This window comes from Polyergus mexicanus, unplaced genomic scaffold (assembly GCF_030449975.1).
Source record: "Polyergus mexicanus isolate NDT 795.1 unplaced genomic scaffold, iyPolMexi1.0 SCAF_15, whole genome shotgun sequence".
NCBI classification, from domain to species: Eukaryota; Metazoa; Arthropoda; class Insecta; order Hymenoptera; family Formicidae; genus Polyergus; species Polyergus mexicanus.
Window position 1 is genome coordinate 2323624 of NW_027223335.1, and position 23329 is coordinate 2346952.

Sequence of the window (23329 nt, forward strand, 5' to 3'; positions counted from 1 at the left end):
TATGTGTCAAATTTTAAAATTCCTATGTAATTTGGAAATATAATCTAAATAATTCTAGTTCTGTAACTTAAAAAGTCAATATTTCTTGAAGCGAACATGCTTCCGGAAGAAAATTATTTTTCTTTTCAGGTCCTACAATCATATTTCAAGTTTGGCCATTTAATTAGGGAGCATCCTGTATATTTAAAATAACGTATGAAACCAAAAATTGTACTTGTCAAAGAGAGATGTAGTTCTTAGAAAAAATTATTATTATCTATTTTGTAATTACGATGAATTATGATTTATTATTTCTTCAAACAAGTTTATTATTTCTTAACACATTGACGATCGTTCGGATAAATTTATTCGAATTTATAATGCATAATATACAATGCAGAATTCATCACTGAACTGTCGAATTGGCAAATCTACTTTTTATATGTGCGCAAAATACATAAACACGATAAGCAATAATGCTACTGACTCGATATCTAATATAAGAGATAATATTGACAGGCACTCATATTAAAAAAAGCATGTAAAAAAATATTAGAAAATAACAGATAAAATCTTTAGAAACGATGCAGAGAGTGGGTATAATTTATAAAAAAAAGATTACACTATATATAGATGTATATGTTTACGAATCGCTGCACGAACTTATCGTTAGTTATTTTAAACGTCATCACCGACTAAAAAAATATAAAAATATTTAAATTTTTTATTTTTATATCAACGATGATCTTATTCGCCAATTTCATATAACAAAAGATATAATATTAAAATTTTATTTTACAATAGTAGATATAATAAATTTTATTTTTAATATTTCATGTTCTTAATCTCTCCTTATATTGCGTATCTTCCTTTCCTTACGTGAGTACTTTACGTGACTTCGATCAATAATAATATTGTGTAAATTTACGCGTACGATGCTCGAATAGATCTTTGAACTTGGGAATAAAGATGTTGCGTTTTAACATTATATGCATATATCATTTATATTTCATATTATTACATTACATTTTCATATAATTTTATATATGTAATATAATTTTACATATATATATATAATTGATACAACGTTTATATTTATTAATAAATCATTCAATTGAACAAAGCAAGAAGAGTTATGGAATATATTTAAAGTTATTAAATGTAAACTTTACACGGGTAAAGCTCGAGTCGAATAATGGGGAAAGTTGACGGCATAGGGCGGTTTATCGTCCTTGCTGACCCAAGCTTCCCCGTTTTTTCCTTTTTGTATAAGATCTACCATCGCGAGAGCCACATTATCAGCTGATTGATGCTGACCGAGACTGGGAAACTTACTAGCGTGTTCAGCGTCGATGAAAGAAATAATCTTATGAAATAAGTCGCCGATTAACGCCGTTTTCGTAACACCTGGACACATGACGAGAACTCGCACTCCGGTCTTCTCGTACAGACCCGCCAGGGACTGGCTGAATCCGAGAACGGCGTGTTTCGTAGCCGTGTACACCGGCGCCGGGGGATGTACGGTTAATCCGAGGATAGATGAGATATTCACGATCAGGCCTCCTCTTCCACCTTTGTACTTTCCCATATGGTCCAGAGCCAGATACGAGCTGCGAATCAACGCCGTGACGTTGATGTTGATCATCAGTTCCCATTTGTCTTTATCGTTTAATATGCCAGCGTTGTTGATAAGAATGTCGAGAGTCTCGAACGCGTCGATGACTTTCTTGAATGCCTCTTTCAGATCTTCGGTCTTCGTCACGTCGCACGCGACGAAGATAGCGCGATCCTTGCCAAACTCGTTCTCCAACGTGATCGCTGCATTTTCACCGTTTGATGTTGGCAAATCGATTATCGCGACACTTTTCGCACCATTGCGAAGCAATATCTCGGCGTATTTGTAGCCCAGTCCGGCAGCTCCTCCGGTGATCATTACAGTCTTATTCCGTATGTTGTCCATGTCTTGCTTTTCGCGAAGACTTCGGCGGATTGTGACGCGCACTGCGAAGATCGTCAGTTAAGTAAGTGTTGATATTAGATAAGGTTTTTTTACAAACATCATGTACTTCTTATCGCGCTTTTAATGTTCCTAGACGAACGTTGGTAGGGATAAGGAATATTCATTGTCATGTTTATTTATGTCATTATTTGCAACTGTAGCAGATTATTGTTCTTCCTTATAATTTTAAAGAAAAGGTAAATTGTTTTTACTTATAATGTTAAATAACAAGTAAAATTCGTCATACATGGAAGATAAATTTCGAAACATTTTCTAATGTTTTTCTTTTATACCATTCAAATATTTATTTTCGCGATAATACACTCGAATCGAGATAAGAATTAAAATTCGTGCTCTTTAACCGAGACACTCATCATTCATTGTATCTAAATATTTTTCTTGCGAGCAATTGTTATTTATAAAATTTATATAATTTAGAATCTGTTAATGGAGATTTGAAGATCTAATAATTCTTTAACTAATTTCTATTTATTATAATATAGAAATTAAACGCAATAAAAAAATACACTATATAAAGATATAATATTATTTAAAAGATATAACTAATGTGAGATTTTTATATTCAATTACAAAACAAATACATGCATAATAATAAGCGAATGTTTATTAATGTCAAAGAATTAGTATATTTTATGTGCATTTAATTTGCATAGATGTTAAAACAAGATATTGTATACATACATAAAACATACCGAACATTATAATTACAAAACTCCTTCATAAATGCAAATAATAATATTTATATCACACAAATATCAGGAAAGTATGAAATATTATTTTAACAAATATTAAAACAAAGTATATGTTATTCTTTAACAAGAAATGTAACAAGCTATGTGTGCATTTTTATAAGAGACATATATATATAAATCAATGTTAAATATTTAAAATGAAATAAAAATAATTTTTGCAATCAAAGAACTCAGATCAATCGATATTTTAATTTCTAGCGCTAACAGCCTGCCCCTCCATTTCTCTTTCTTGCAACGGCCGCCTGGCGATTGGCTGGCGGTGTGGTGGTGGGGGTAGTACTGCCCGTGCGGCTTTATAAGGGGCTTCTCTCGGATTTCCGAGCACATTCTCCGTCGAGACATCGTAGAATACATATCGTAGATTTCAAGATGACTGGTCGCGGTAAGGGAGGAAAAGGATTGGGAAAAGGAGGAGCCAAGCGGCACAGGAAAGTCCTGCGTGATAACATCCAGGGTATTACTAAACCAGCTATCCGTCGTCTGGCAAGACGTGGCGGTGTGAAGCGTATTTCTGGTTTGATATACGAAGAGACGAGAGGAGTCTTGAAAGTCTTCCTGGAAAACGTTATTCGCGATGCTGTAACTTACACCGAGCATGCCAAAAGGAAGACTGTGACTGCTATGGACGTGGTCTATGCTCTCAAACGGCAAGGAAGAACCTTGTATGGTTTTGGTGGTTAATGCGATCTAATATTCGTCAGAATCAAAACGGCCCTTTTCAGGGCCAACAATTTATTATACGTCGGAATTACCTTAGAAAGCATGTTACATTGTCTAAATTTAATTTTACATATATATATATATATATATATATATATATTTGTTAAATAATTGCAAGTTATACAAAAATAAGATTTTGATAACTGCACAAACTATTTAAAAGTACATTTTTTCATTAATTTTATAAAGAATAACTTCAAATAATTTTGATACTAATATATAAAAAAATTATAAATTTAAAGTTTGTTAGATCTTATCGTATACATACATAACTTGAAATAAATTTTAAAATGAGTAAGTTAAATTTATGTTCAATTATAATAAATGTTAATAGATTTGCAAGCATTTGTACGTGAAATATAAATTCAAAATAATTGAGATATAATATATATACATATATATATATATATATATCGTTATTTTTAATTCAACATGTTTATAATTTTAAGTGCACAAAATTATGTAACATATTTAGCAATACACCTCTCTTAATTTCTTTTTGTTTTAATTCTGTTTTTAAACTGCGATATATTATATACTTTATTTAATATTATCGCGTTAAATATATTAAACAAATCGCACACATCAAATAGATCATAATAGATCATCAATAAGAATATTTTGTGTTTTTATTATATTCTTAATATTCTATTTATATATTTGGTGAGTTACAAGCGAAGATGAGAGATAAGTTGTTCATCGTATATTATCGTAAGATATTTAAAAATATATGTAATCTTTCTGTATTTTAAATAGTTTGCATTATTACTATTTATTATTATTATATATATTTAAAATTAGAAATTTATTAACGGAAAACGATATTTCTCTTTGATCATTAATAAGTAAATGGCAATATTTTTTAAATATGTCAAGTTTTCTACTACGTACTGTAACATGATCTTAATATGATATTTATGGAATAATTATTATTTTCACACAGAAATCAAACTTATCGAAAGATCTATGTTCAGAATCGAAAATATATGTTAATTAAAATGTCTAATAATAAAATGGATTTTTATGGGAGAGGTAAAATGAGATATGTATCAATTGCAATTTTTCGAAATTGTTCCTCGTTTTAGATAATTTGGGCCCTGAAAAGGGCCATTTGAAATTGTATATAGCGAGCAGAATAATTATTTTTTTGCAGAAATTGCTACGGCTTTTGCCGCTGCTTTTTTCGGTTTCGGGGTCTTAGTCTTCGCTGCAGGTGCCTTTACAGCTTTCTTAGCTTTCGATGGTGCTTTCGTCTCTATGGCAGCTTTACCACTCTTCTTCCTTGCGACAGATTTAGCAGCAGCTTTCTTCTGAGCGGGCTGTTTCTTTGGACTTTCAGCTGCTTTTTTAGGAGTGGCTGTTTTCTTCGCGGCAGCTGGTTTTCGTGCCGTCGTAATCTTCTCAATTTTGTCTTTCTTAGATGCAGGCTTGATAGGACGCTTCGCTTGCGCTTTATTAGTCTTAGGCTTAGAATTGTCGGTGGATAATTTAAAAGATCCGGAAGCGCCTTTCCCCTTGGTTTGCACAACGGCACCCGATGAGACAGCAGCCTTCAAATATCTTCTGATAAACGGCGCGACTTTCTCACCGTCTACCTTGTAAGTCGCCACAATATATTTCTTAATCGCTTGTAGCGACGAGCCCTTGTGATCCTTTAGCTCTTTAATGGCCGCCGTTACCATCTCGGAGGTCGCTGGCCGCGATGCCTTCTTTTCCTGCGACTTAGCCTTGCTCTTGTTAGTCTTCTTAGCCGGAGCAGGATTGCCCTCGGCAGTCTCGACAGCAGAGTTTCCAGTGTTAACTTTGTCCTCCATAATTTCAGCGAATGAGTTTTGCGTACAAAACGATCGTCTATGCCTCTCGATTCTACAAAGTGCAGAATAGTCAGTTTGCTCGGCGAGCCGCTGGCGACGCGCTCTAATACCGACAGCGCGGACCATGGAGAGAGACCTACCCAATATATCGGCCGGTTAGTTTCACGGAAAATGACGGAGCGGTAAATGTACTTTGATTTTCCCACCTTATTTCTCCAATATTGAGATCGCACGAATATCGTAAACTGGATTAATCGATAGCCAAGTATATGGGCTTTCATCTCAAATCGTATCGAACGTCTCTACAATCGTCCCTTTTTATCCACGGTGAAATTTTGTCGTTCGCGTCATTTCGCTCTGATAGCATAGGTCATGGAAAAACATAAAAATCAAGCTTTTCTCTAAATATTTTTCACGTTACCTCACTTGGAAGATATTCCGACGGAACAGCCCCGCGCTCCCGATTAATCGTTTCCGATTGATACCGGCTTATATTCTGAGAATAAGAAGCTTAAATCGCAGCCTCCCGGGATACGCGCGCTCGTAAGATGCACGAGGCAAGCGGCCTTGTTGCTTCGTAGCTTAATGGTATATAATGCAAATCGATTGAATTGCTCGATCGAATTTTAATCACCATACGTTTTAAAATTCACGACCAACGTTATAAATAAATTATGTGGATAATTAATTCCGAGATATTTTTTTTTTTTTTTTTTTTTTTTTTACGCGACGAGAAGCGAATACTACGCAGTTTTTCATACAGCTATATATCTATCCTATGTATACGAGAAGAATATAATAAATCCATCCAATAATGTGTAATTCGTTAATCTGACTCTTTTAAATTAATAATAATACTTATTAATAAAACAAAAATAAAAATTTGATTTATGAGCTTTTAAAGCAACAATAACTCTGAATTGTCCGAAACGACTTTTATCGTATTTTTGGAATCATATAGATTAATATAATCAGGTAAATGTGTAAAGTTACTTTATTTATTTTATATCCGTTAATTGCGAAAGAAGAATGTGTGTATAAAAATTAATAGAAATTATAATAGAATTATTATTAAATAATTTTCACACGATACATTTCATCATAATATTCGCTAAATCAGAAATGTTACTGTTGTGTACATATATGACGCACATTATATCGACAGAACGATATGGTAATTTGTTATATAATTGTTTATAATTGCGAAATACTAGACAAATAAGATAATGAATGCATTTTTCGGAATTATTATATGCATTTATCTATTTAATCATATTTTTAAAAAGAACGTTTTTCCGTTTATAAAAAGCCATTTCCTATGTTTATATTTCCCTATTATATGTATTCATGTAGATTTTGTAATTTATTAAAATTCCGACTAGATTTTTCTAGGATAATTCCTAGGATTTTCGTATTAGAGTATTGTTTTGCAGTTCGTGACTTGATATCGATATGATCTATGTCTATGTCATATACATATATATATATATATATATATTTATATTATGGTATTTCTTAAAATTTCTCAAGTAATAAGGCCTAAATATTGCATGTTAATAAATCTAATATTTTATATTTATATTTATATGCTAATGTAAAAAAATACAATATTTGTTTTCAGATAAATATGTATTAATTTGCATAACTTGTTATGAGATTTATCCATAAAATATGTAAATAATCAAATATATGATATAAATTATAACTTAATTATAAATAAAAGCAGATTATACATTCGTATATAAATTCTTCAATTACATATATTAATATTTTAGAAAATATGCCGAATATGCAAGAATGCAACAATATTGACTGCTGATATTATCCCATATCACATATGGATATAAAATAAAAAATCTATATAAATGTTTGTTTCTAATCTATTCGATAAAGAAAAATGTAAAAAACAGATTTTTTGAATTATAAACTATAAACTATACGTCTAATCATGCCTTAGAAAACATTAAAAATTAATATATGTATTATTACATATGTAATTAAAATTATGATTGTTACTATCTATGAATATTGCTTGCGAATACATTTTGCAATTGCTGATAACTGCATATTACTCGTACCCTCATAAATAGTACCGACTTTGGAGTCCCTAAAATATTTTTCTTGAGGAAAATCAGTTGTAAAACCGACACCTCCCATAAAGTCTATGCATTTTGTAGCGATACGGCATGCAGTTTCGGATGCGACAAGCTTCGCCATAGCCGCTTCTTTCGTGACATCTTTTTTAGCCTCTATTAGTCTCGCCGCGTTGTAAACGAGCAATCTAGCGCATTCCAGTTCCGTTACCGCTTGAGCTATTTGATATTGTAGAGCTTGGAAGGAGAAAATTTCCTTTCCAAATTGCTTTCTTTCCAACGTATATGGTATAGTAGCGTCTAGGCAGCCCTGTGCTATACCAATCATCTGTGCCCCGACACCGATTCTACCCTCGTTCAGAAATCCAGCCGCATACTTATATCCATATCCGAATTCTCCTAATAAATTGTTTTCGGGTATTCTGACGTTGTCGAAATGGACCATAGCGGTGTACGATGCCTTCATACCTATTTTATCCTCTGGTTTAGCTACCGTGAGACCTGGTGTATCGCGATCCACGAGAAAAGTCGTAATGCCACGATAGCCAAGGGAAGGATTCGCGTTAGCGAAAAGCAGGAAAACTTGCGCCACGTCAGAATTTGAAATCCACATTTTTGTACCGTTGATCACGTACTCGGCACCATCCTTTTTCGCTTCGGTTTTTAGAGAAAAAGCGTCCGATCCTGAGTCAGCCTCCGACAGACAGAAACTACCTACAGAATTCCGAGCTAATTTGGATAAATACTTTCGCCTTTGTTCTTCCGATCCAACTTTACGTATCGTCGAATTTATTAAATTGTTCTGTATAGAAACGGGAATGGATACCGTTGCGTCGACTTTACTAATTTCTTCAATAGTTAGTATTATATTCATAAAGTTGCTTCCCGCCCCACCGTACTCCGTCGGTATTTCGATACCCATCAGACCATTTTCAAAGAGTTTCCGAAAGACGCCGTCGTCTATCCTTCCTTCCTTTTCCATCTTTCGTACGAGCGGAGCGATTTCTTCTTTAGCCAGTTTAGCAACCATTTCCTTTGTCATAAGCTCATCGTCTGTAAAGTGTGTTAAAGGACCTATGTAATGACGAAGACGCGATGCATGCAAATGTAACTTACGCACTGCACATGCGCTTTGCTGCATGCCACGTAGAACAGACATAGTTGGCATATATTTTGTTCCAAGATAGAGCAAACTATACAGATAAGAAATTTTCATAGAAATCCGGCACACACTCAATTGTCAATCTATAGATCGATAAATAACGTCGATGACAGTTGCAATAATCCTCACGCAGCTCGACCTGCTTGACTCGTTACAAGGCGAGCTCTTCCAATACTGAATTGCATACTAACCTCTCTTACACATTCACAATATGAAACAATATCACGTGATGTCGTGATATGAATAAATAGTATAAGTAAATTCGAGAAACAGGTCAACAAGGTACATATTTTTGAATAATATCTTAGAAAATGTGGTAACGCAATATAACGGAAAGCAAAAAGGAGTTTCGATAGAGATAATTTTTTAAAGATTAAAAATTCATCTCTGTCTTATAATTAGACATATAATTACTGTGATAATCTTTGACGAATGTTATAGCAACTGTTAAATTTCGTATACTTGAAGGAAACCCATGGAACTTATCCATTTGCATTTTTTCTATGTTATAATTACTATTAATCTATTTAATAAAAACTATGTTTAAAAATAGATTTTTGCGAGTTAGATTTATTCGCTCTTTTCTATTAAAATAAATATTTGCAAAAGATTAGTTTTTTATCGTAAACTATTTACGTAATAATTGTTCTGAAAATATATGCGAGAGAGATATTCTTTAAATTTTTAAAGAAGCAGCTCATTAAGTAAAAATATATATTTCGCCTCTTTTCGTCGTTATTTAAATCAAATCAAGCAAATTTCTCAAGCTGATAATATTCATATTCATTAAATAAAGATGAGTGACTTGATAATTTTATACTTCAGATTAAAAAAAAAAAAAAATGCCCGTAAAGCCCATATCGGACTACGTATTGAAAATTGAAGATTAAAGATTGGAATTTGATCAGTCGGAACAAAAGAAACTAAAATTTCTTTGTGCTCAAATTGTGTCAAATTTCAATCTTCAATGTGTAGTCTGACATGGGCTTTAACTTTTCCTCTTTCTAATCTTTTTTTCTCTCTTGTCAGGATTAATCAATTTATGGCAGATACTTTGCACTACATCCTATATTCAAGAGAATGTAACGATTCCTTTTTTTTTATCAAGTTACTATGGAGATAGAACCAATTGCATGCCGTGATATCAATAGTCAATGACCAACGTCACTGTAATGATAAGAGAAATTAATGTAATGAGAAACGCAGACCGTTATTATGACTCATTTGAATGCATGAAAGTCAGAATATATGGATGTGTGATGCGAAATCAGCTGATTGCGATGCATTGGCTCGACACGCGTGGCATAAAACTCGTGCAATTACAATCATTACAATTTTTAAATTACAGTATTCAATAGAATAGAGCGAGATGCTCGTTGGTCAGCGTCGATTGACGAAATGACAGAGTAGAGAGTACACGCATTGAGTGAATTATGACACCAACCGCCATCTAGGTTCGTAATCTAGAATTCGTGCGCAGTTAATGCATCCCCACCACTGTTCCGCCAGCCAATCAGCAGTCTGCAAACGGGGCGGCTACAATATATAAGCGAGGCGTCTCGCACGGAGCGTTATATCGCTATAGCTCGCTGTTGTGTACGGATCTGCTCGACATGGCAAGAACTAAGCAAACTGCTCGCAAGTCGACCGGTGGCAAAGCCCCGCGTAAGCAGTTGGCGACAAAGGCGGCGCGTAAGAGTGCGCCCGCAACTGGAGGCGTGAAGAAGCCGCATCGTTATCGTCCTGGAACTGTTGCTCTTCGTGAAATCCGTCGTTATCAGAAGAGTACGGAACTGCTGATTCGCAAACTTCCGTTCCAGCGATTGGTTCGTGAGATCGCACAGGATTTCAAGACCGATCTTCGTTTTCAAAGCTCGGCCGTTATGGCCTTGCAAGAAGCGAGCGAGGCTTACCTCGTCGGACTGTTCGAAGACACCAATCTCTGTGCTATTCACGCCAAAAGAGTTACCATCATGCCCAAGGATATTCAGTTAGCTCGCAGAATTCGTGGAGAGCGTGCTTAAATATTTTTTTCTTTTTTCTTTTTTTTTTTTTTTTACAAAAGAAATCGGCCCTTTTCAGGGCCAAAAATTCTCTTGCGGAGGAACGTCAGTCTTACGCTTTCATATATCATTGATATATAATATCAACCTTTTGTATATATTTGATTTATTTGCAAAAAATGGTTATTAAATTAATATTAATATCTACAATTCATATTATAAATAACTCTATAAAAGTTAGTTTAATTTTCTTTTACAACATTCTATCTTCAATATAAGTCATATATTTTTTTCTAGTCCATTATTCAAAATTATGGATATCAGGATATTTATTTCTGATGCATCAATTGGAATCGTACAATAGATAAGATTTTAGTAGATGTAAAAACGCATTATGATTCTTATAAGTATACAGAGTATACGATGAAAGGCAAGAATGAACGCTTGCGCTGGTTGACGTTGACGGACTTTTATAATGTGGCATCTTCATAAACTTACGTGTAATAAAATAGCTAATCATTTTCCTGTTTTTCGAAGGAAAATTTACATGAAATGGGAGATTATTAAGCTTTGCCAAGTTGTTTATCATAGAAGCGCGCTAAAATCGCTTAAGTATGCTTTTTATGATAATTATAATCTCATACAAGAAGATACGATAAATTAATCTTAAATTAAACAAATCCAATAGCATTTATGTGTAAATAATCAATTCCTTGAAAATTTGAATCATTCTTATTCTGAAAACAAATTTACTTGCGTTATTCCTATACGTATGGATATTTATGATGTTTTTGAAACGTTGCCTCTTATCTATGCAAATAAAAATCTTAATCATTTATTTATTATTATCGCAAACGAAATAAGAAATATATTCAATGATAATCGATTATTATATCAAGAAATTCACAATTAATCGCCGGATTAAATCACATGGTAATACACGCACATGTTCAATATCATCGTGCCCTTCATCGTCTCTTTAGTCGTATTATATAATAAAAATATATTTTTGACAACTGGCAAAAGACTCTCGTTCTACCGATGGAAAAAAACTCGCAGCGAATTCACGCATCACGCTATATTAATTTGATCGTCATTCATTATCAGTCGTGTTTGCTGATGTATTTAAAACCTCTCCCTCTTCCTCTTTCTCTCTTCTCGTGATTTCTTAACGTACGGCAGTGCGGGAACGTGCATCGTGTCCCCACAAGGAGGATAGACGACCGGACGATGTCAAACGAACGATCTCTCCTCCGAGCGGATCGTCTGTTCGGGTGGGGAAAATCGATAGGAAAAGGCGAGTTGAAAGCGCGAGGGAGAATACACATCGCGACGGGTCATTAACGTTCTCTCCGCGTGCTAACAGTAGTGACGTTTTCGCGGATAGTCAGCGGTAATAAAACGACGACAACAAGACGAGAATGTCGCAACGGCGGAAGTGTCGCGAAGGTCCCGTCGCGTTTCGACGAGGGAAGTATTCGTAGACTGGCCGGTCAAGTATTCGGTCATATGACGTACGGTAACAGCTGTGGTGCGCGATATCGTGCAGGAAAATGCTGAGGGTGTTCGTCGTCGGTTCTTGACGGCTCTCGGGACGAGGGGAACAGGTCCGAGTGCCGTGTCCGCGCTGAAAGATGACCTCCCATCGGCGGCTGGTGCACGTTCTGTGCATATGGCTGCTCTGTCTGTCACTGCAGCCGGACTACGCGCACTCCACGCACATCACCGGTACATTCGAAACGAAGGAGTTCTTCCGTTTCCTCGTAAAGTTCGGCTTCCAGAAGACCGACCGTCATCGGCAAAAGGACTCGTACGGTTATATATTCGGCAATGTGACCGCGACATCGGACTTCGACGTACCGATCACCCTGGCGATATTGGATCGCGGTCATTTCCTCGAGTATTACGGTAATCGCACGCTGATGGACAAGAGCACCGCGTGTACTTACATGTTCAATACGTTGAAAAAGAGTTCCTACGATCCGCATTGCAACGAGGAAGGTCAAGATTTCCTGAGGTATGTAGTATAATGTGAGTGAGATATGCAATCTCACTTGTCACTTGCGTTTTTTACTTTGCACGATGTACGTAGTACGATAACTTTGCATTCTTGAAGGCGAGTCCCGTGTCCTCGAGATAAATTGTGTCCGGACGAAGACTCTGTATGGAATATTGTAAAGGGACATCAATTCACGTATGTTATACAGGATTTCTGGCAACCACGTTTTTGGTATATGAGCCTGGTTGCATGCTACAGAAACAGAACAACCTGTCAATGGGAGCATTATAGCAAACACGATGAGTTAAAATATGATATCTGGCTAGTAAATGGCAATCCGAACATCAGCGGCCTAAACAGTTTGACTTATCAGTTCTCCTATGACAGACAGGATACTATGGAGCTATACTTATTGTTTTTTCTGTGTTACATCATATTAGTGCCACTGCAGTTGTATGCAGTAAGATTGCAAAAGCATCCTGTAACAAGATTGTTCACCGCTAGCTTATTATTAGAATTTGTGGCAGTATGTTTAATCTTGATACACGTATTGAAATTTGCACTAGATGGAGTGGGCTATGAGCAATTAGAAGTTGCAGGTGATATTTTTGATATCCTATCACGGGTAAGGAAAATATTTTATTGTAAAGATTAAACGCACTCTATATATGTATAATAAATATATGTATAGTAAATTGTATAATGTACATATAAAATCAAACAATCTAATATTATTCTATGTAATATTGATGCATCCTTTAATGTAATTAATTCTTCACAAGTTTATTAAAAGGCCTTAATAGTAGTTTATAATTTATTTTTAATAACGTAATTAAATGAATAACATAATTAATGATTTGATGATTGATTTATATGAACAATTGGTATAAATATTTTTGTTTAAAAAGCTTAGAAACTATATAGCAATTTTTGGGAGGGTAGCGATATGTCTACATTCAACCTTAATACTAAATTATTTTTATATCTTTAGACATCGTTTATGTTATTATTGCTCTTACTTGCCAAAGGATGGGCAGTAACGAGAATGGAATTAACATGGAAACCATTGGTGTTTGCGATATGGTTTTGTTATGGGGTTGTTCACATCTTGTTATATGTATGGAATATGGTAACTATCGCATACTTTATTATTTATATGTATATTGCGCATTTGCAATAAATATGTAAATTTTATTTTGTTAACATACAAAATTTGATTTACAGACAGAAGTTGACATTATTGAAGACATAGACGAATATCAGACCTGGCCAGGATGGTTCATATTGTTATTCCGAAGTGCCATAATGGTATGGTTTCTGTACGAACTTAGAAACACCATGACATACGAGCATAATACTCAAAAATTGAATTTTCTCCTTCATTTTGGTGCATCATCATTAGTTTGGTTCATATATTTACCCATTATAGCACTTATAGCGCTTCAAGTGAGCGCGCTGTGGAGGTTTAAACTATTATTAGGTAAATGAAATTTATCTATATCGAAATTTATTTTTAATTATATTTTTTTTCATATTTTTTACACATTGTTTTTTATAGGCATAACATACTCGGCAGACTGTTTTGCTTATTGTGTAATGGCTCATTTATTATGGCCCACCAGAAGTGAACAGTACTTTCTACTCGCGCAAGGTGCGGACAACGGTGATGAACTGGATGAATTTAACGAAGCACCGCATGTATTAAATAATTATGTAGAACCGCCAGAACTCAGTAAAATAATCACTTAATACTCGTCCATTGAAGGTATAATATTAAACAATGATAAACACGAAGTTTCTAATTACGAATGATGTGATGTACATTTGCCAAATGGTCAGTTTAATAGAATAGGTAATATTCTAATATGTGCTATTGAACTGTGAGATATTGTACACATTCTATAATTAGAGATATAGCGATCCTCAAATTCGGCTATGTGATATGAAGTTAATAAATGATACAGCTGGTGAGTAATCGATGAGTATGATATGAGTATATGCTACTATCACAATTTTCAATTTTATATATGGAAAAACAAGTAAAGCATGAATTATATTCTTAGCAATTTTGTATATATGTATAAAGAAAAAAAAAATTAAATATTAAATATTTACTCATTTGAAGAACGATATATTAATATGCATCTAATCTTGATAATATTGATGTGTATTCTTACCTTATGTTGCTGAGATTTACAAGCAGATAACAAACTGATTTATATATATCTATATATAATTACATAGAATGTAAAATTTATTATATATAATAATACACTGTCTTCAAAACTTATCGTGCGAGTATTTTCTCCAAATGGCAATTTTACATACTCATATCATATTCAAAATCTTGAACTTTAAACGTCATTCATTTTCCAGCCTTTCTATATAATTTCGGTTATATAAAGAATCATACAATACATTATATTGTATATATAAAAGATTATTGAAAATTGAATTTTATAGTAAGGTATATACATTTTTATATCATTGTTTAATTCTTCATTATCTTGTAATTATTCCATGTCTATTTCATACGAACAATATTACAATGTGTGCTTGAATAAGAATGATGGTAAATAAAACTTATATAATTTTTATAACATTTTGATTTTAGTTAAGTGGTTTAAAAGTTGAACACATAATTATAATGTATATGTATAAAAAGTTATATTGATTTATATATTATTAGTACAGTGCAATCTGTACCAGATGTTCTAAAATTATCATGTTCTTTTAAGTATAGATTTTTTGGTCAATGCATGTTAGGTTTGAATAATTAACGATTGAAATTGGACAGATAATGAAGATATTTTCTTCAGGACTATAGTAAAAGTTGAAATTTAGATAATTAAAACTTAAAATATTAAGACATTTCAATTGAGGAAAAATCTTTTGTAAATTGATCAAAGAAACTGTAGCTAAAAACTGGTATTATTAGAACATTTGTATACCAAAATTTTTATATATCCATTCTTATTCAATGTAATTTTAGAGTGTTTAATTTTTATCTTTTTTTTCCAAAATTGTTAATGCAGTTATTAGTTGCATACTTTTTAAATATAATATTATATATCAAAATGCAAAAGTATTTATATATAAATTATTTCTGATTTTATTCAAGCAATTCAATGTTGCATTAGTCGAGAGAGAATATAAATTAATGTATACAATGTTTGAAAAGATCGGATATATAAATTTACGCTAGTTACAAACACACGTTTTTCTGTCATACCATTATTGTGCTCAATCTTGTAATTTAGATAATAGGTATATGTATACTCTTTTTTAAGAATATTTTAATGCTCAGCATATATATATGTATATGGGATTATGCGATCGGTAAAATTCTTATGTGTGATATTTATATTTCTGATATCGCACTAAATGAAAGCAATTTTAGTATAAATTATATTCTTGACTTCTTTAGTTGTCTTCTTTAATGTATGCATGTGTGTGTGTGTGTGTGTGTGTTAATATATTATAAAATATATTATTTGACAAGGTTATGAGCAAAATTTTAAGTACTTTTTTAGAAGGCTCAGATAAAATATAAGTTATAGATACGAATATATGTATGTATATGTACAGAGTAAGAAGTGTTGGCATCCCTCTAAAGTCTATTACTCTTAAAAATTAACTCGTTTACATTATGAATGTCCTTTTTTGGAAAAAAAAAGGTCTTTTTAAAGTCAAACATTAATTATAACCTTATTTTGGTGACACAGGTGAACATTAAATAATTATGTATCATAATTTCCAATATTCTACCAAAAATGTACTAAGAAAGAGAGAGAGAGAGCTTATTTAGTGATACTTTGCGAGTAGAGAATGATTTTTGTTTGGTTTAGGAAATGTCTTAATTAGAGCTTTTCTTCAAGTATTAGAAAAATAAAATTGTTTTGTGGAACTGTTATATATATATATATAGCGAAGTTTTGGGGTATAATTTTTATTAGGTTTTTTGCTAGTTTGAAATTTTATATATATATAAACTATTTTATTATTTTAGTATCTCAAGATTATGAAAATTATTATTAATATTCTTCTTTAACAATATCTTCTTTTATTTACAAGATACATTTATAATAATCTTAATCTCGATGTAAGACTATCAATAACTTCATTAGATCCTGGTCCTATGCCGACAACTGTGACTGTGCCAGGCTTTAATTGAGTCCTACCAGCATCTTTTATTATGGCAGTAATTAAACCAGCACGTTGAGCTTTATCTGCCAAAATCAATAACTCCTCTTCATTTGGTATTTTGACAACAATTTTTGGTTGTCCAATTTGTAACCAAGATTGAAACATTTGTTGTTTCTTTTCATTGTTTAAAGTTTGGCGACAACATTCTAACGCAGCATGAGCACACTGAGCACCGATTTTACCTTTTCCCATAGGTATATCTGACCGAACCACTATTACCATTTTACAATTCTGTCCATTCCAAACAGGAGCAAATAAAGATTTAATATATCTATTCATCAACCACATCTTTAAATTCAGGTAGCTATTATTAATGTTTTGATTGTTGCTGCTTTGTATGTTCAGCCATACATTCCTTAAACTTTTTTACTTCATTTTGACATTTCCTCCAATCCCTGTACTCGGCTATACATTCCTGAAAAAAGTTTGGAAATAAAAATGTTTCTAATATATAATTAGAAAATTTTTAATTTAATAATTAAAAATAGAATTTAATTTATAACAGTCAATTGATTTTGGCTTCATTAATCTCAGATAAACTTTTTTAGGAAAAAAAAAAATCTTGAGATTTTATTGATATTAATATTGATACGTATTAATATTGTACATTTATAAGTAAACATACTTGAACTTGATAATGCAATTCTACGCAACCGGTCTTTTTTAACATCCGCTCGACAGGATCTTCAATTTCTTTTTCAGCATCAGTATTTGATGACACAGTCATATTATATCAATACTTAGATGAAAAGATTCGAATTATACAACTGGAATAAATATACATATTAATAAATCATTAAATAAATATCGCTTGCACGATTCTAGCAAGTGAAGGTTAATTACTTCATAAATTATTTTTTATCTATTTTGGATCGATACAGATTGAAACGAAATAAGTGTATCGGAAGATTGTAAAAGATGCCCGAGTTTATCGAATCTCGTTTACAAGATGTCAATTTATAAAGAATATCATTGTAAAATTGTATGAATTTTACATATCTACTAACACCGATGAATACAGTTTGCTACAAATAATGGAAATGGTATGATTCAGCGATTGAGGCGCCATCTGTCAGTGCTACCAGTTTCGTGAAAGCGTGAAAGTAAACCGATGTGTGTGACGACTGCGAGAAAGATTCATACGGATCGTTCAGGGCATTCCGCTTGCACGATTTTCGAAGGTATTTACCGAGAAAGACAGCGCCTTCGTTATCGCGCGCTTGAGAGACTCTTCCGGGACGTCGACGCGAAGCGTCCGATAATTTCTAATATCGGTGAAGAATAGCGTCCGGCTTTCTCGTGGAATCCGTCCGGAAACACGGCACCGCCTTGTTTCGTTACTCACGTTACATACTCTGCAACAAAGCTTCTAATTTATTTTATTTCGATTTGGGATCGTTCGATAGTGACGTGTATCGCGCAGCGATTCATTACGCGAGTTCTTACGTGTCGTATAACAATTATTTATAACAATCACTTATAACGGATTATTCTCGTAAGTGAGAAATATTGAGAAAAAAGGAAGTGAATTAAAGCACAGTTACAGTACGAGCAATCTCTGCGAAATGTTCTTCGCATTTTTTGTTTCTTTTGCGTTTTTTTATTTTGTGCTTCATTCTCTTTTATATGGGCGGAAGTCAAAGTGAATCTTAGATAGTAATATAAACTGCAATGTGTACAATTTAATTCGATTAGTAAATTTTATGTTCTTTTTTTATGGTTTCCATAACATGACAATGTGCGATGACATCACTTCTAATATTTAACTAGTGTATTTGGAGATTAGTTGCAGCGCGCGCGCGCGCACACACACACACACACACACACACACACACAAAATTATATTAAATTAAAATAAATTAGTTAATTTTTATAATATTAAAAACAAATTCCTGATTATTAAATTTTTTATTTATATTTATATCACAAAGTTCATCTTTTAATGATTTTAATAGTTTTATTTGCTTAATATATATATTGCATATGTGTGAAATATCATATGATATTTAGAATAATCTATTTCATTTCATTGATTCATAGTTATGACTATGTGTGAAATACTAATAATAATTCATGTATAAATAAGTTTTCTTTACAACAAGAAAGAAATACTTAAATATTATAAATATACTTTTAAATATTAAATAATAAAAAGATTTTATATTTTTAATGGCATATATATTGGTATTCTAGATTATTTGCTTTAAGTGTAGAAAAGATATACAATGTGTATATTTCTTTATGTAGTATATAAGATACGTTATAGATACTCACACATAAAATTATATACTTGACCCTTCTCTTAGATTTCTCATACTGACAACATAACTCTCATATCCTGCCATTGTTAACCTTGCCCTGCTTTAATTAAGTTAATTATCTTAAAAAACACTATATTTTTGAGAAATCCAAGAGATGTGTATCTTATATAATTACTTATAATTTTATTCAATTACTATTGATAGGAATGTATATACACATACTCTCTGTTAGAAAAAATATATAAAAATAATTATGATTAGTAGTTAAATTTAAACATATTATTTATAACAATTGCATTCATGTATCAGAATTGTTGACTATTGCAAATATAAGATTTTATTACTATATACTTTTAAAATATGGTGGAATTTAATGGCTACTTTATCTTAATTGAAGGTAATTACCACAAAAATGTCGAAGAAACCAGGAGCTACCCAAGCAATGCATAAAGTTATAATGGTTGGGAGTGGAGGTGTTGGAAAATCTGCCCTTACTTTACAGTTCATGTACGATGAGGTAAAAACATATGTACTTTTATAATAAATATAATACTTGTTTATATTATTGATTTAACAAATATGCAATTTATATTATATTATTTATATTTTTAAGTTCGTATTATTTATAAATATTACATTTTAGAAAAAAATATATTTTTAGCCATCTTATGATATATATTTAGCCATTTTATAAAAAAACAAAAATTGTTTTTAAATCTTAATCCTGATGTTAAAATTAGTTTGTTGAAGATTATGAACCTACAAAAGCAGATTCCTACAGAAAAAAAGTTGTATTAGATGGAGAGGAAGTACAAATAGATATCTTAGATACTGCAGGACAAGAAGACTATGCAGCAATTCGAGACAATTACTTCCGTAGTGGAGAAGGGTTTCTCTGTGTATTCTCGATAACAGAAGATGATAGTTTCCAAGCTACACAAGAATTTAGGTAAAGGAATAAAGTTTAATAAAATTGTTTATTAGCTTTTAATATTTAGATATTTAGTTACTAGAAAAAAATTTAGTATATAGCAATTCCATAATTTCTTATTAGTTTATTCCATGTGAACAAAAGAAAATTGTTTCTTTTTCCATAGAGAACAAATTCTCAGGGTAAAAAATGACGAGAACATTCCATTTTTATTAGTGGGAAATAAAAGTGATTTACAAGAAAAAAGGAAGGTTAGTCTAGCTGAAGCTCAAGCAAGATCTCAACAATGGGGTGTTCCTTATGTGGAAACAAGTGCTAAGACAAAAGAAAATGTGGACAAGGTAAAATACTGTGTATCTGTGTATAACATATAATGTTCATTTAATATTATACACTTTAATATAATATCATGTATGTAAAACACACAGACTAATGTCATTGTTTATAAATTTTAATAATATAAGATATATATATTTCTTAATTATTAACATTCATAAATAACAACTAATATTTCCCTTTAATTTTGATTGTTTTGAAAATTGTTTATAATGATGTTATTCTTCCCACCAGTATAGTTTTGTCTTTATTAAAATGAGAACTTTATACGGAATCAACTGTTTTTTCTTTTAATTAGATTTTATGTCAATATGTAAAATTAGATATATTTAATTACAAAATATTATACATAAGACATATATACATGCCTAAATATATATGTGTAGCTAAATTGTTGAAATTGGTAGATGCATTCACTCTTTTTTGTTGCTTTTACTTTCAATTTACTCCCAATGTTATGTCATGTAATGTATGGCGTATGAATCAGTTGCACGAAATATGCATTTTTATATAAGCTTAATTCTGCAATCTATGTATACATGTTGTTATGTCACTATGTGTTGTACTATTGCTTATATGCATACAATTCTTATTTCCTTTTTTTACAAATATAAAGGTCATAATATTCATTTTATATTGCACATTTTATATGCCTTAAAGCTTTGAGACAGCATTCATTGCACATTTGCAGGTATTTTTCGACTTGATGCGTGAAATAAGGTCACGCAAAATTGAAGATAAGTCAGCAAGCAATGGTCGAGGTAAAGACCGTGCCAAGAGGAAGAAAAAGAAGTGCATTATTCTATAGGTTTGCCGATTTTTCTTGCACCATATTTTTTATTTTATATTTTTACGAAACAATATGTAGAACTATAGCATTTTTTATTTTGGCATCTTTAATTCATGTATCTATGTAAAATGTATGCAGAATGTGTGTATTCAGTTTAATCCAATGCAATTTTTCTGATTTTGTATAGCTATTAAAGATATGCAATGAAAATGATTATTAAGCTATTATATTAGCAATTTTTAAGAGATATTAATAGATATAGTTATTTCCGCAAAATATATATTTTATTGCATATCTCCATTTTTACTCTGCTTCAAATTTGATATTGATATTTAAGATATTTAAATTCCATATTAATTTAATAAATTATTTACAAGTATTTGTATATAAAATGAATGTGAAATGATATATACGCACACACACATTTACTTGTACAACTTGTCACAGCTTATGCAAAGCATGTGTGCTTTTTTCTTTTTTTTTTTTTTTTCAAATGACATTATGATGTTTTATCATGTGTCAGTTTTTTATTATATCTTTCAGTTTGTAATCGTCAATGTGCAAATTTCAAAACATCAGTATAAACAAAGAAGTAAATTAAAACATATTTACTGCATAACGTTACAGGTTTTCTTTGATCTAATGCGAGCAATAGCTGCTCGCAAGGCACAGGAAAACCAAGGAGATGGGAGCGAACGTAAGAAGAAAACAAACTGCTGCATCTTGCTATAACAAACCTAAAACAATGTGTAACTTGTGTTTCGAAAAGTTCAGCTCCTATAATTGAAAGCTAAGCATAAGAGAATTGTATTTATACAAAAATGAGAGTTTTCTGACACTTTACAGTGAGTTGACACTCTTAATCTTTACTGTTCATTGTATCACATACAGAATATATTCGAATTCTCTTAAGACACACACACATACAATTTATTCTAATATATTTATATATATACACACATACATATTATATATTCACGAAAATGTTTTCCTATTCAAAATATTCAAAGAATATTATACTTTTTTTATGAAATTATTAAAAAAAGAAGATTTCAATAGCAATACATTTTTATTATTTCTTTAGTCTTATTATATTACTATATATAATACATTTCTATGATGTATAATTTGAGTTACAAGACGAAATTTTCGTGAGATTTATAATAGCACAAAATTGCATGCAAGATTACTTGTAAAATTACTTAGAGTGCTGAAACATAAATAATATTAATATATTTGAGAACATTGAAAATGTAAATAATATTTATATATCTTTTAAATGAATATTATTTGTTTTGCTTTTTCTATATATATTATTTGTGCAAATAATGTAATTGCATTCATGTTGAAATAAAATTATTACATTCTTAAGTTTACCTCTTTGCATTACTTATTTATATATAACCTTCAATGAGTTCAGCACTCTTTATTATGTTTAAAACTCATTAAATAAAAATTATGAAAGTGTGAATGAGATTAAATATTCTGGATATTTCGACTTACTCATTAATATAGAATAAAGTTGCAATATATAAAGCAGTCATAACACTGTAAAGCAACGAAAACTGTTGTAAATTATATAAGTAATATATTTGTTTATACATATATATGTATATATGTATCTGTGTGTGTTTTATATAGTTTTAATATCACTATGCTTTATTTTATAGTTATTTTTGTTATAGTCTTTTATAGTATAACAGTTTGATATCTCAAATGTGTGAATGCGAATTTTATAACTCGAGTCATAATGCGCATTAATAATAATTTTTCTATTTTTTATACAATGTTATATATATATATATATATATATATATATATATATATATATATATATATATAATTTTATTATATAAAAGATTACCATATTTTGTATGCAAATAATTTTAGGTTTTAAATATAAATCCGGAATAAAATTTAATAAGAAAATTTGATTATAATTTCAAATTTTTGTAGTAAAATATTGCAGTGACTTATTTCATGATAATATTTGGCACTTTTTATTCGCACACTTGAAATATTAAACCACAATATAATAAAATAAATGTTTATGTTTAACATGGTAGACTGGTGATTAGAGACTGATTGTATAATTATAAGTCGCTTATCAAAAAAAAAAAAAAAAAGAAACAAAAGAACTTCTACCTCTGTAAGGCGCATTTATGCAGATATTTAGAATAAAAACCAATTTTAATACAGCTTTTTAAAAAATGAATTGACAGCTGTTATGGAGTGATTATTAATGTTCGCAAAATACATGTAT

At 31.3% G+C, this 23329-nt stretch overlaps 9 protein-coding genes across 15 annotated transcripts; 4 read left to right on the forward strand and 5 right to left on the reverse strand.

Moving 5' to 3' along the window:
* Positions 1-756: 756 nt before the first annotated feature.
* On the reverse strand, positions 757-1986 carry LOC138939867 (15-hydroxyprostaglandin dehydrogenase [NAD(+)]-like). Its single transcript, XM_070308136.1, has one exon. The coding sequence runs from the start codon at positions 1937-1939 to the stop codon at positions 1148-1150; it is 792 nt and encodes a 263-aa protein (XP_070164237.1). The 5' UTR covers positions 1940-1986; the 3' UTR covers positions 757-1147.
* On the forward strand, positions 1108-3543 carry LOC138939866 (histone H4). Of its 2 annotated transcripts, none has more exons than XM_070308134.1 (2): positions 1108-2000; positions 2950-3543. In XM_070308134.1, the coding sequence occupies exon 2, from the start codon at positions 3121-3123 to the stop codon at positions 3430-3432; it is 312 nt and encodes a 103-aa protein (XP_070164235.1). In that variant the 5' UTR covers positions 1108-2000; positions 2950-3120; the 3' UTR covers positions 3433-3543. The 2 variants fall into 2 exon arrangements, with proteins under 2 accessions (XP_070164235.1, XP_070164236.1); XM_070308135.1 differs by lacking the exon at positions 1108-2000 and adding an exon at positions 2136-2175.
* Positions 3544-4375: 832 nt separating this feature from the next.
* On the reverse strand, positions 4376-5932 carry LOC138939772 (histone H1-like). Its single transcript, XM_070307930.1, has one exon. It carries the CDS (start codon positions 5409-5411, stop codon positions 4611-4613), a length of 801 nt encoding a protein of 266 aa, XP_070164031.1. The 5' UTR covers positions 5412-5932; the 3' UTR covers positions 4376-4610.
* A 388-nt stretch (positions 5933-6320) lies between these two features.
* Positions 6321-8730, reverse strand: LOC138939723 (short/branched chain specific acyl-CoA dehydrogenase, mitochondrial-like). 3 transcript variants are annotated; one of them, XM_070307812.1, is made up of 2 exons: positions 8495-8730; positions 6321-8431 (listed from the first exon to the last, which is right to left on the reverse strand). In XM_070307812.1, the coding sequence occupies exons 1-2, from the start codon at positions 8592-8594 to the stop codon at positions 7305-7307; spliced, it is 1227 nt and encodes a 408-aa protein (XP_070163913.1). In that variant the 5' UTR covers positions 8595-8730; the 3' UTR covers positions 6321-7304. The 3 variants fall into 3 exon arrangements, with proteins under 3 accessions (XP_070163913.1, XP_070163914.1, XP_070163912.1); XM_070307813.1 differs by having other exon boundaries at positions 6322-8431; positions 8499-8730; XM_070307811.1 differs by having other exon boundaries at positions 6322-8730.
* Positions 8731-10131: 1401 nt separating this feature from the next.
* On the forward strand, positions 10132-10587 carry LOC138939882 (histone H3). Its single transcript, XM_070308164.1, has one exon. The coding sequence runs from the start codon at positions 10154-10156 to the stop codon at positions 10562-10564; it is 411 nt and encodes a 136-aa protein (XP_070164265.1). The 5' UTR covers positions 10132-10153; the 3' UTR covers positions 10565-10587.
* A 1053-nt stretch (positions 10588-11640) lies between these two features.
* On the forward strand, positions 11641-17160 carry LOC138939764 (transmembrane protein 145). Its single transcript, XM_070307905.1, has 5 exons — positions 11641-12560; positions 12660-13167; positions 13534-13671; positions 13767-14022; positions 14101-17160. The coding sequence occupies exons 1-5, from the start codon at positions 12178-12180 to the stop codon at positions 14289-14291; spliced, it is 1476 nt and encodes a 491-aa protein (XP_070164006.1). The 5' UTR covers positions 11641-12177; the 3' UTR covers positions 14292-17160.
* Positions 16623-16970, reverse strand: LOC138940000 (peptidyl-tRNA hydrolase 2, mitochondrial). Its single transcript, XM_070308448.1, has one exon. The coding sequence runs from the start codon at positions 16968-16970 to the stop codon at positions 16623-16625; it is 348 nt and encodes a 115-aa protein (XP_070164549.1).
* On the reverse strand, positions 16964-18289 carry LOC138939766 (cytochrome c oxidase assembly factor 4 homolog, mitochondrial-like). Of its 2 annotated transcripts, XM_070307910.1 has the most exons (4): positions 18195-18289; positions 17938-18103; positions 17374-17515; positions 16964-17163 (listed from the first exon to the last, which is right to left on the reverse strand). In XM_070307910.1, the coding sequence occupies exons 3-4, from the start codon at positions 17473-17475 to the stop codon at positions 17059-17061; spliced, it is 207 nt and encodes a 68-aa protein (XP_070164011.1). In that variant the 5' UTR covers positions 17476-17515; positions 17938-18103; positions 18195-18289; the 3' UTR covers positions 16964-17058. The 2 variants fall into 2 exon arrangements, with proteins under 2 accessions (XP_070164011.1, XP_070164010.1); XM_070307909.1 differs by lacking the exons at positions 17938-18103; positions 18195-18289 and adding an exon at positions 17592-17785.
* Positions 17845-22253, forward strand: Rala (Ras-like protein A). 3 transcript variants are annotated; one of them, XM_070307906.1, is made up of 6 exons: positions 17845-17929; positions 19407-19526; positions 19750-19958; positions 20107-20281; positions 20968-21084; positions 21694-21780. In XM_070307906.1, exons 2-5 carry the CDS (start codon positions 19422-19424, stop codon positions 21082-21084), a joined length of 606 nt encoding a protein of 201 aa, XP_070164007.1. In that variant the 5' UTR covers positions 17845-17929; positions 19407-19421; the 3' UTR covers positions 21694-21780. The 3 variants fall into 3 exon arrangements, with proteins under 3 accessions (XP_070164007.1, XP_070164009.1, XP_070164008.1); XM_070307907.1 differs by lacking the exon at positions 17845-17929 and adding an exon at positions 17951-18243; XM_070307908.1 differs by lacking the exon at positions 20968-21084 and having other exon boundaries at positions 21694-22253.
* The last annotated feature ends 1076 nt before the right edge of the window (positions 22254-23329 follow it).

Coding starts and splice junctions, on each gene's coding strand:
- LOC138939867 (XM_070308136.1), bottom strand. CDS start 1,939: ATGGACAACATACGGAATAAGACTGTAATGATCACCGGAGGAGCTGCC.
- LOC138939866 (XM_070308134.1), top strand. CDS start 3,121: ATGACTGGTCGCGGTAAGGGAGGAAAAGGATTGGGAAAAGGAGGAGCC.
- LOC138939772 (XM_070307930.1), bottom strand. CDS start 5,411: ATGGTCCGCGCTGTCGGTATTAGAGCGCGTCGCCAGCGGCTCGCCGAG.
- LOC138939723 (XM_070307811.1), bottom strand. CDS start 8,594: ATGAAAATTTCTTATCTGTATAGTTTGCTCTATCTTGGAACAAAATAT.
- LOC138939882 (XM_070308164.1), top strand. CDS start 10,154: ATGGCAAGAACTAAGCAAACTGCTCGCAAGTCGACCGGTGGCAAAGCC.
- LOC138939764 (XM_070307905.1), top strand. CDS start 12,178: ATGACCTCCCATCGGCGGCTGGTGCACGTTCTGTGCATATGGCTGCTC. Junction 13,168..13,533: donor TTTTTGATATCCTATCACGG/GTAAGGAAAATA, acceptor TTATATCTTTAG/ACATCGTTTATGTTATTATT. Junction 14,023..14,100: donor GAGGTTTAAACTATTATTAG/GTAAATGAAATT, acceptor TGTTTTTTATAG/GCATAACATACTCGGCAGAC.
- LOC138940000 (XM_070308448.1), bottom strand. CDS start 16,970: ATGGTAATAGTGGTTCGGTCAGATATACCTATGGGAAAAGGTAAAATC.
- LOC138939766 (XM_070307910.1), bottom strand. CDS start 17,475: ATGACTGTGTCATCAAATACTGATGCTGAAAAAGAAATTGAAGATCCT. Junction 17,164..17,373: donor AATTGCATTATCAAGTTCAA/GTATGTTTACTT, acceptor AACTTTTTTCAG/GAATGTATAGCCGAGTACAG.
- Rala (XM_070307906.1), top strand. CDS start 19,422: ATGTCGAAGAAACCAGGAGCTACCCAAGCAATGCATAAAGTTATAATG. Junction 19,527..19,749: donor TACAGTTCATGTACGATGAG/GTAAAAACATAT, acceptor TGTTAAAATTAG/TTTGTTGAAGATTATGAACC. Junction 19,959..20,106: donor CAAGCTACACAAGAATTTAG/GTAAAGGAATAA, acceptor CTTTTTCCATAG/AGAACAAATTCTCAGGGTAA.